Source organism: Tyto alba, unplaced genomic scaffold, assembly GCF_018691265.1.
Source record: "Tyto alba isolate M040663 unplaced genomic scaffold, T.alba_DEE_v4.0 Super-Scaffold_1000006, whole genome shotgun sequence".
Taxonomy (NCBI): Eukaryota; Metazoa; Chordata; class Aves; order Strigiformes; family Tytonidae; genus Tyto; species Tyto alba.
Window position 1 is genome coordinate 24,785,176 of NW_024881272.1, and position 11,044 is coordinate 24,796,219.

Genomic DNA, 11,044 nt, shown 5'->3' on the forward strand with positions numbered 1-11,044 from the left:
CCCACAGGCATGGAAGTTTGGATCTGGCAGGGCTGGCGGTCCTGGAGGACCTCAGCAGGAGTCTGGGGGGGTATAACCGGCGGGAGCCAGCAAGCCCTGCCATGGGGATGTCTGTGGGGCAGGGTGGAGGTTGAGAAGCTCCTTTGGATAGTTGGAAAAGGGATGCCCAGGAGCAGAGGGGCAGGAGGAACGAGGAGATGGTCTGGGGCAGCAGCGAGGAACGGAGAGAAATGGAGCAAGGTGTCAAGCTGGGATCAGGCAGACCCGGACTCCCCCTCATACCTGACCAGAGAGTTACGGCCATCAGGAGCTGTTTTTCCCTCTCTCCCACACACACAGCATTACATTTCTGGCTTGCCAGGGCTGCCTTCCCCTCAGCCCCCGTAAGATTAGCAAAGTGCTGAGCCTCTGGCCTTGCCATGGAGATTTCTGCACCCTTCCAGCAAACGCATTTGCTGTGCAGGCCAGCAATTAAGCACGGAGGAGCTGCTGGGCGAAGACCCTCAGCTTCCAGGAGAAACAGTCACCTCCCTGGCACGGACTCTAAAAGCACAGAGCGCTCCAGAAAGTTACTCAGCTTCATGCCGGAGAGCGGCATCCATCCCGGCCCGCCTGGCTGCTGCAGGGCTGAGCTCAGCAGAAAGCAGCCCCCCGGGCCAATCGCTCCCCTCTCAGCTGCTGAAGCTCCTTCCCCTTAATCAGACATGCGAAAATAACCAGGGAATCGTTTTGTAGGCTACAAGAATATGAATAAATTATGGCAAAGCGAGGCGTAAACAACACTCCTGTTAGCCTTTAACATCAGGCCTGCCCTGGCTTTGGAGACACGAGCGGGTCTCAGCGTCCAGCCGGGTGGGAAGTCAGAGTCAAGGCAGGGCTGGGGCTCGTCCTCCTGCTCTCCATCACCCAGCGTCAGGCTCGCTCGAATTCAGACTCAAATAGAAGCTTCAAAATCTTGGCGATGGCGCGTAATTAGCGGTGGAACGAGGGAGCGGCGGAGCCCGGCTCAGATGAAGGCACGAAACTCGGGCACCGGCTGCTGGCCCGGCCGGGAGAGGGTCCTGCGGGGTGGGCAGGCCTGACTGCGCGGCAATGGGCACACAAGGCACAGCCGATTGGCTGGGAGGCTACAATGCCCCATGGCTGATTGGCTGGGAGGCTACAATGACCCATGGCTGATTGGCTGGGAGGCTACAATGCCCCATGGCTCATTGGCTGGGAGGCTACAATGCCCCATGGCTGATTGGCTGGGAAGCTACAATGCCCCATGGCTGATTGGCTGGGAGGCTACAATGCCCCATGGCTCATTGGCTGGGAGGTTACAGTGCCCCATGGCTGATTGGCTGGGAAGCTACAATGCCCCATGGCTGATTGGCTGGGAGGCTACAATGCCCCATGGCTGATTGGCTGGGAGGCTACAATGCCCCATGGCTCATTGGCTGGGAGGTTACAGTGCCCCATGGCTCATTGGCTGGGAGGTTACAGTGCCCCATGGCTCATTGGCTGGTTGGCCACCTCACTGGATGCTAGTTGGATGTGTGGCCTTATTACTGCATGCTGATTGGTCGGGTGGCTGGGGAAAAAATATAATTAAAAACAGCTTTAAAGAAAGTCAAATAAATTCAGCCCGATTTATAACATTTCTCCTCACGCCCGGTACTGCTGGTCTTTACAGTCTTCTGCAGCATTTTTCCAGCCCTCAGGGCTGCGGTTCCTCAGGCGTCACCAGCACCATTGCTGCCACATCTGCCATCACCTGAGGCCACCCTCAGCTGCAGGGTCAGGAGCCGGTGTTCAGACACCTGGAGCGTCTGATCTGGGTCATTCCTTACCATCCATTCCAACAATCTACTTCAAAGCCATTTCCATGGGCATGTCCATGTGGAAAAAAAAAAGGCTCCAGCCCGGGACCTCTTCCATGGTAAAAAACAACGAACGTCATTAACTCAGCTTTTCTTTCATAGCTTTATCAGGCCTCTCACCGTAGCTGGGGGGCTGCCCAACCCAGCTCAGAATTTGTGGGTTTTCAGTGCTCTCGGAGAGGCTGCTCCATGGGCTTGCCCTCTTCCTTCAGCACCTTTACACAGAAGTCAAGTATACTCCTCATGATGGATACTCATGTACCTCAGCTCCCTGCAGTGCAGAGCCCACACAGGGACCCACTCATGAGGCCAGATCCCAGTGCTGCCCTCGGTATTGGTCGGTCGGGCCACACTGGGACAAGGGGAGGTGGCACCATGCTGACCTTCCCTTTAACAGCCCAGCCATCCCAGTTCCCCTCCACGACAGTGTGTCCTCACACATCGCTCCGGGCGTAGGAGCCGGCAGCAGACAGCGGCACAGCTTCGGCAGAGGCGCCAGCAGTCCCGGCACGAGGCTGCGGCACTTGAAGCCACCAGACACGAGTGGGATGTGGTAGCCCAGTGCTGCGCTGTGGTTCAACTGGAAACCAAGCGTCGCACCCAGATCATCTGGAGGAGAGACAGATGGAAAGAGACATGGCAAATCTCCCTTTGCATGGCAGCAAAAAAGGAGTAGCTTGCTAGCTGCTTTCCTGGTGGGAGGGCACGAGAAGGGGAGCCTGAATTTTAGCAAAGCTCCTTTGAAGGCAAAGACCGGTGCAGGATCCAGTCTGAGGCTTGGGTACCATGCTGCAAATCCTTGTGCTGGGCTGGTGAGGTGTGTCTCTCCTGGGGTGGTGGTTGGGCTTTGTCTGCTCACATGGGGGTCCTTTCAACCTGCCAGATTAAAACCATAAACAACAGAAGCAAACTGTTCCCTCCATGCCATCATCCACTGTCGGCGAGCAAAGGTAGGGGCTAGAAACCAGCAGCACAGAGAAATTGGCTGCTTTGTTCTTTATGGTGATGGCTGGACTGTGCTGGGTGGACAGAGAGGAGGTGAAGCCATGCAAAGCTGCACCACAGTGGCACTGAGAGTGCCTTGACATCCCATGGGACTGGGGCTCCAGCTCTGCCTCCCCCAAACCACTCTGGACCCACCAGGAGAGAGGGAAAGAGCTGGGATGGGTCTCCCGTAGGTCAGCAAAAGGCTGGGGAGTGACTTGGAGGCCTTTGAAGGGAGGAGAGAGGTTATGGGGGAAACAACGGGAGAGGAGAACTTGTTGAATGCACCTTTGCTCAAAAGTCAGAGAGGTGTCACCACCTTCTGTCCCTGCGGACTGCTTTGGGGTCTCTCTGCTCTCCTTCTGCCAGCAGACGAAGGATGGGTCGTGCCACGCAACAGAGCTTTGTAAACTCAGGGACCGGGCTCTGTGCCACTGGTGGCCTCATGCCTGGCCCAGACCCATGACTGATGATGGGGAGAGAGGTGGGAATGAACAAGGCCAGTATCTGACGCACTTCCTCAGCCCCATCTTCACCAGCCCCCAGCACTGGTGGCCATGCAGGGGACAGGAGTCACTGGGGCTGGCTCGTTTCTGTGGCTGTTTCTCTGCTCTGTCCCATCTCCTTGGGCGACGCTACACTGAGATGAGTCCGGGCCTGTTTACCAGGGACATAAGCAAGTTGGCCAAAGCTGCGGATAAGCTTTTCAGCCCTCATTCCTCAGCTCCTAACCCATGATGGAGATGGATGGCTGCCATCCCCAGGCAGCAGCATTCACCCTCACCCCAAAGAAGCAAGAGAGGCCCGACTGGGCTGGACTTGGGGGACAGAAATGCAGCCGCCTGCATTTATTTTGCCTAACAACAGTGATCTCTCTGTGTATTTTCATTCTGTTTTCCTAGGCTCAGCTGCCTCCTCAATGAAATGTTTCCAAAGCAGCCCTGCTTGGCGGCACGCCAGCCCCGGCTGCCAGATGAATGGGCGGAGGAGGAGGGACCCATTCCTCTTCTTGACACAGCATCGCTGCACAAGAGGCCTCTGTTGACATTAGGACTGGCTGTTCCCCCTCTCCGGAGAGGATCTGCCTGGCCCTTGGCAGGAGCAGCACACAGGGCCAAGGCTGCATGTGCTGTGGGACTGGGATGTGTCCTCCTCCGGGGTGGTGGCACAGCCACAGACACCAGGGTGCCATGGCACAGCACTGCTGGGACCTGAAGTCAGCCCCAGTTTCTTGCCCTGGATGCTCCCCTGCTGAGCCAGCCCCCCCGGCAGCTGAGCACCCCTTGGGGGTCTCTGACTCCTACCAACAGCACCACTCTCCAAGACATCAATGATGTGAAGAGCCTGTTAACTCCCCCAAAATGTCTCTCTCTCACCCTGCTCTGAGCAAAGCTCTCCCTCAGCACCACAGGAGTGCAGACACTGACACAGGTTTTGCAGAGCTCCAGGTCTCTGGTACCTTTCAGGGGGGAGTGATGCCACAGGGGCCCCCAGCACAGCACCTCCAAACCCTTCAGTCCTTTGGACAATAACATATGGAGCAGCAGCAACTTCACCCTAAACCCTTGCCATTACTCAGACATGTAGGACTTCACCCAGATAGTGTCACAGTTTTTTGCCATGTCCCAACTTCCCTACCCAAAGCAAAATACCAACCCAAGCCCTCAGGGCTGGAAATTCATCTGCTGGGAAGCAACACAATGGCAGCAGTGCGGCAAAGTGCCACTGGACTACCTGCCCAGCACCAGATGTGATCCCTTTATCTGCCACTGCTAATTGCAGATCTGGTCATCACCAAGGGAATGCAGATCTGTTTCTGCCCCACTCCTCAGCTGTCACCTCCTTGCCTTGGACACCTTTAGGAGCTGCGCAAGGAAAGGATGTGGAATTTAACAAAAGAGCTGAGGAAGCATCAGAAGGCAAAAGAAAGAGATAAAAGTCATCAGCATCCTTTCAGTCGGCACCTCTCCCCCCCCCCGCCGCCTGTCTCCCCGGGCATCTCCCGCTGGTGGCCAGCACCCAGCTGCTGCAAGCCGAGGAGCGGAGGCTGGGTCAGAGCAGCACCCAGCAGCGCGCTGCAGGGACACAGACTGCTCCCACCAGCCGCAGCGGGGAGAGGGCTCTGCCTGGGTCTGGTGGAAAAGAGGCCAACCACGCATCGATAAGATGAATTAGTTGTCTCAGCAGCACCGGCAAAATGAGCAAGAGGAGTGGAGCCCGTGAGGCCCGGCCTGCTTTGTTTCAATTACAGCAGCTGCCAGAAGAAAAAGATAACCTCAATATTGATGGCGGGAGCAGCAGACAGAGGTGCCCTTGTGGGCTGCCGGGAGCAGGTAGAGGAGGAAGGGGGAGGAGGAGGAGGAGGGAGGGAGCAAGAGAGATGGAGGAGGGGGAGCAGTGTCTCAGCCAGCACCCTATGGGAGAGCCTGGCTGGCTCCCCCCGGGCTGGTGAGAAAGATTCACCAGGTCCTGTTGCCCTCATCCCCACGAGGAATGGCTCCTCCTCGCCCTGGCTCTTGCCCCAGTCGCTGGGCAGAGCATTCCCACACACAGAGGCAGGGTGTAGGGGTGCAGAGATTCAGATCAGAGCATCATTAGCAGGACACGCACCACACATGGTGCCGCATAACGCTGAGCAGAAAAAGCCATCTCTTTGCTCCCTGCTCAGGCTGTGGGGCCTGGAGAGGAGATGTAGAGTTTGAGGGAGGTGTGGAGTAGGGCTGTAGGGGATGATGCATGGGTCTGGAGCGAAGGGCTATGGGGGTGAGGCAGGCATGGGGGCAGCCCAGGGTGCAGGTACACAACTGCCTGCCAGGGATGCAGCACCCAACTGCTTGAGGGCTGGGGAGCCCCACGACATGCTCACAACAGGGACCGGTCTGGGCGCTGGGGACAAAGTGCCCAAGATGACTTTGGACGGCATGGGGGAACTCTGGCCCCGTAACAGCAGCCCAGGGTAGGCACCCCAACATCACACCCACAAACCAGAGATCGAGGTGCTGAGCCAAACGTCCTCCTGGCAGCGCAGGGTTAATGCCCTGCACTGGACAAGACTAAGCCCTGGGTTCACATCCTGGCAGGAGGTAACCAGGTGTGAAGAGATGGGGGGTCTCTGCGGTCTTCAACTCCTATACCTCCAGGTCTCTGCACAGGGGAATGCAAATCCCCCCCAGCTGCTGCTTCATGGGGTCCACATCCAGCCCCAAGTCCCCCCTCCCCATCCCCAGAGCCAGCCCAGAGCTGAGCGAGCCTCCCACCCGTTCTGGGGAAGGAGCCCCACCACAGGCCAGGATGAGCAGGGTTGGCTTCACAGAGGTTTTATTCGTGCTCTGGACATCGGCATCACCCTCTGATATCTCTTCTCCCCCAGGAGGGACCCCAGCATCCTCACCCCCCTCCTCCCAGTGCTGTGGGCCCTGGATACAGCCCCATGGTCTCCAAGAGGGGACAAGGCCACCATCTTGTGGCCACCCCTCACCACTGCACATACCCGTGTGCAAGGCCTGGGGGGTCCCCAGGATGTGACAGCTATGGGGGTACAAGGTTTAGACCATGGGGAGCTGTGACCTCCAACTGCTCCTGGTGTCCTCATCCCCTGGGATCACATCCTGTGGGGCACATGCTGTCCCTCCCCTTGCTCCCCAGCCAGGACGCCCAGGGGTGCCAGGACACCCAGGGGTGCCAGGACACCCAGGGGTGCCAGGATAGCAAGAGAGTGCCGGCAGTGCTGCTCCGGTCCCAGTTCTGGCCCCTCCACCCCTGCCCTGCTGCTCCGTGCAGTGTCAGCCAACAGTGACCAGGGACCTCCCGGTTTGCACGGTGGGCCTCATTGAGCACAGAAAGGCAGGCAGCAGGAGAGGAAGGCTCAGGACTGAGCCCTGAGGCTGAAAATGAAGCACCTCGGGTGGTCTGAAGGAGATTTTCATCCCTGGTCACAGCATGGGAGTACAACCCACGTAGGGGATGCTGGAGAGGGATGTTGTACCAATGCCGCTGGTGACCAGCAGCCCAAAGCAAGTCCTTTTGTGCCTCTGGGAAGCGAGTTGACATGGTCTGCACACTACTGGGTTCTGCAAGGCTGCCCAGTCTGGCTTAGTGCTCATCTCCCTCCTTCTGCCTCTTCGCCTCAAGCTGGGGCTGGCTGTGGTCTCCGTGGTGGTGGTGAGCACGGGTGGCAGGTTCGTGGTCCCCACTTGTATCTGTGGCTCTCTCTCTGCTGACCTTGGGGTGGTGGTGAGGATGGAGGGGGTTGTGCTGGTGGATGGGAGTCTCTGACTCCTTCCCCTCTTGCTCGGGAAGGGGGCTTGTGGTTACAGGGGCTCCCATGGTACTGTTAGCCTGAGGAACACAACAGAAGGGCTGGTGCGGGATGTGAATCTACACAGAGCCACACAGCGAGCCTGAAAGCGTGCCTGCTAGTTGGGGTGAAAGCAGGCCAGCATCCATCATACAAAAAGCTGCGTGGGTCAGGGCAAAGGCTCTCCAGCCCCAACCCAGGGCACAGGGAGGACAGGAGAGCCTGGAGCACATTAGACGACAAGCCTCTGTACCTATGTCCCTTGGATCAAGCCGTCTGTGGTCCAGGGAATTCCTGAGCCAGGAAAGGGACTTTGCATTTATTTCTAGATGGATTTTCCTCATAGGAGGTGACAAATTGCCTGCTGAGCCCAGAGATACATCCTTTTCTTTGCTCTGAGCTTGACACATCTGGGTCCACTGCCTGCTCCTCTCTTATATCAGAACAGCCAGTGACCCCGGTTAGCTTTTCCAGACCTGGGCTATGACTCCTTTAGCCCGTTCCTTCTCGGCCTGAAAGCTCTGACCTATTTAAGTGCCCTTAGTCCAGACCTTTCATCACCTTCCCTATCAACCACGGCCGGGAGTGGCTGACAACCCAGAGCCTGTCCCCAACATGAAGATAAGGTTGTTTTTTTTCCTGATGTGCAATGTCAGAAGAGAGAAGGGAGCCTGACTCCAGCTAGCGTCCCTGCTCCTTACCTCCTGGGTGGTGTTGGGGTAGAGTGAGCAGTTGCCACAGAAGTCCTTGCTGTGGGTGAAGCGGATGGCTGACTCCACGTAGGGGAAGTGGAGAAAGCTGTAGGGCAGCTGGATGTGGAAAGCCAGGCGGCCGCACCTGTGGGGAGAAGCCGTGGCCCGGCTCGAGGCAGTGGGTCTGGGGTCCCCCCAGCCCAGCCGTGCTTTTGGAAGCCCACCAAACGCTCCATAACCCCCCCCCCCCCCAAACCCCAGGAAAGCCTCAGCCAAGATGGGGGACACTCACCGGTCGTAGACGAGGAAGTCGTCCTTGTCTCCCCCCAGGACCTGCCAGATGTCGGGCTCCTCTGGCTCCGGCTGGAAGACGAGGACACCCGGCGGGGCCTGGCGTTCCAGCTCCCCAAACATGGCGCGGGAGAGCGGCTCCTTCTCGTTGATGATCACGTAGCGGACGTCGACCATGCCCTGCCGGGCCAGCCTCTCCTGCAGGCCCCCGAGGCTGCGAGGAAGGAGGCGCTGGGGGTCGCCGGCTTGGCGAGGGGGGTGGCCGCCATGCCGTCCCCTAGGATGGCAGGGCTGGGTTCGGGGGGTGAGGGGAGCAGGGCTCACTTGTGGGCCTGCTGCAGGCAGAAGTGTCAGCTGGCCTTCAGCAGGGCCACCACCGTCACCTGCCCCGCCGCCCCCGCCATGGGGCTCGAGCCGTTGACGCTCCACGCCGGTGCCTCCTGGCAGAGCTGGCTGCCGTTGGCTGCCCCCTCCGAGGCCAAGGCCAGCTCCAGCCCCAGCCAGGCGGCCAGGGCCAGCACCAGCAGCCCCATCCCGGACCTCCGGTCCCCCTGACAGGGGGAAACGGGCAATTAATCCCCCACCGCCACCCCCTCTGCCCCAGGGTTGATCCTTCCAGCCCCACTGCAACCCCAAACCGCCTCCCCACACACCCCTCTGGGGTGGACAGAGACTGATGGCCAGTACCATGCTGGTCCCAGCACAGCGCTGGAAGCTGGGACACCCATGCCGGGGGGGGGGGGAGGCGGAGGGATCGGGGTGCCCAGCTCCCGACAAGCTCTGCACCCTCAATGCTGGCTTTTGTGGGCACCCACTGCTATAGCCAGGTGCCTCGGTCTCCCCCCATGCCGAGGCACCGGCTCCACACACCAAGGGGGGAAAGGTCCCGTTCCCACACGGGGCCATCTCCGCCTCCCGACCCCAAAAGTCAGACCCAGTCATGGCCAGGGGTCTGTCTTTGCTCCAGGGGCAGTCAGGGATGCAGCCCCCCGTTGTCCTGGCTGCGGGTAGCAAGTCAGTGGGACAGGGATGATTTCACCTTCAGGTCACCTTGAGAGTCCTCAACGCCCCACAAAATGCTTGAAGGGTGCACAGAGCTTTTAACCTCCCTGCCCCCAGTATCTGCCCCTTCATCCCACAGCCCCCCTTAACCCTGCCCACCCCAACATACACCCTGTCCCTCTGGGATGCAGCACATTTAATGGGCAGGGGGGGGACACAGGGCTAGGAGGGACGATCCAGGGAGGTGAAGAGGGAGGAAGGGGCTGCAGGGTCTGGTCTGGATGGATGTACCCCCAATCCCCAGCCCTCTCCCCCCGCGTGAACGAGCCCTCAATACCGCACTTCTCCTCACTGCTGTCCTCTGGCCAGAACTCGCTCCCAGCCCCAGCGGCTCTCGGCAATGCCCAGCTGGCCCTGGTCTCCCTTTTATCTCCTGTCCACTCTCCCCGCCCAGGAGGGAGGAGAAGAGTCCAGCTGGAGCAGCGGGGACTGCTCCCCGGCCACCACCGCCTGCCTCGAGGGATGGCAACAAGGCAGGCACTGTCCCCCTCGGTGCCACGCAGCTTCGGGGTCCTGCTGCCGCAGCCCAGCCCGAGCCATGCTGGGGCAAAGCGGTGCCTGGTGCTGGGCTGGCACAGAGGGTGCCAGGCGGTGCTGTGGGGAGAAGCCGGGCATGGCCGCTTGAAACCACCCCACAGGCACAGGAGGGCCGGGGGCATTGCCAAGGGCACCGTTCGCACCAAAGGGTTGTGGAGCCGTGGGGTGACATTGAGCAGTGCCGTCAAAGTCCCAGGGGAGCCGCCAGCGCAGCCCCTGCCACCCTGAAGCCAAAAAGATGGGTGGCTGCCCCCCACCCCTGGGGTGCCAGAGCTCCCTGCCCTGGGGGGTGCCACCTCAAAGGCCGTGCCGTCCTGCCACACGGAGCCACGGGCTGCGCTTGAGCCACGTTTGGCCCTACAGCAAGCCCCTGGCCCCGCACCGTGGGGGCTGCGGTGGTATGAGGAGCCGGTGCTCCCTTGGGAAATCACGGCATCGGCGGATTCCTGCTGCCTCTCCCCCCCCCGCCCCAACCAAACAAGAAGAGCTCACCACTTTGGCCGCACACGGACATCTCCACAAATATTTGAGCACTTTATCATACCTGTGGTCTGTACAAAAACATGATAAGGCAGGGAAGGGCAGCAGACACAGACACAACGGGGGTAGTGACACGGTCCTGCACACACAAAGAGGGGGGGGGGGGGGGGTGGCGTGACACGGTCCTGCACACACAAAGGGGGGGGGGATTTGTCCGAAAACCAGTCACAAGCAGCAGGGAGAGAGAGGACCGCTGTGGCGGGGCTGGAGGCACTCAGGGATGTCAGCAAGGACGTGGGGCCATGGGTTGGGATCGGGGAGCAGGAGCAGCCGTGCAGGGTGTCAGCCTGGAGCAAACCCCTCTCGTGACCGACGCCGGACCCTCCGCAGAGCTGTCACGCACCCCCCCCCCCCCATCCCCACGCTGCTTCCCCACAAGCCCCCGCCGGGTACCGTGAGGCACAGAGCAGGGGCACGTACCCCCCCACCACATGCCCTGCCCCGGGGGGGTGGGATTCGGGCCAGCAAGCAACGCCCCAGCACAGCCAGGAGCCATTTCACCCGCGCCCCCAGGGCACCCCCAGCCACAGCCGGTTCCTCCCCCCGCTTCGCTCACCCCCGAGCCGCGGTTATCAGCCCGGGCACCTTTTTGTTCTGCAAACACCGCCCGGCACCTCCGGGGTCGATACAAACTTTGGGCAGCCGCAAGGTCCGGCAGCCCCACGGCCCCGGCTTTAAACGTTGCCGGCAGCACCTCCCACGCCGCCCCGGCACGGCCCCACGCCGCGTGTGCCGACCCCCTCCGTGGCCGGGGCGGCACCCACCGATTCCTCCCGCCG

The 11,044-nt window shown here is 60.3% G+C and overlaps 1 protein-coding gene across 3 annotated transcripts; it reads right to left on the reverse strand.

Moving 5' to 3' along the window:
* Positions 1 to 6,150: 6,150 nt before the first annotated feature.
* LOC116963554 (selenoprotein Pb-like) lies at positions 6,151 to 9,571 on the reverse strand. Of its 3 annotated transcripts, none has more exons than XM_033000873.2 (5): positions 9,471 to 9,571; positions 8,451 to 8,677; positions 8,128 to 8,340; positions 7,845 to 7,980; positions 6,151 to 7,184 (listed from the first exon to the last, which is right to left on the reverse strand). In XM_033000873.2, exons 2-5 carry the CDS (start codon positions 8,657 to 8,659, stop codon positions 6,939 to 6,941), a joined length of 804 nt encoding a protein of 267 aa, XP_032856764.2. In that variant the 5' UTR covers positions 8,660 to 8,677; positions 9,471 to 9,571; the 3' UTR covers positions 6,151 to 6,938. The 3 variants fall into 3 exon arrangements, with proteins under 3 accessions (XP_032856764.2, XP_032856762.2, XP_032856763.2); XM_033000871.2 differs by having other exon boundaries at positions 9,466 to 9,564; XM_033000872.2 differs by having other exon boundaries at positions 9,481 to 9,510.
* Positions 9,572 to 11,044: the final 1,473 nt, after the last annotated feature.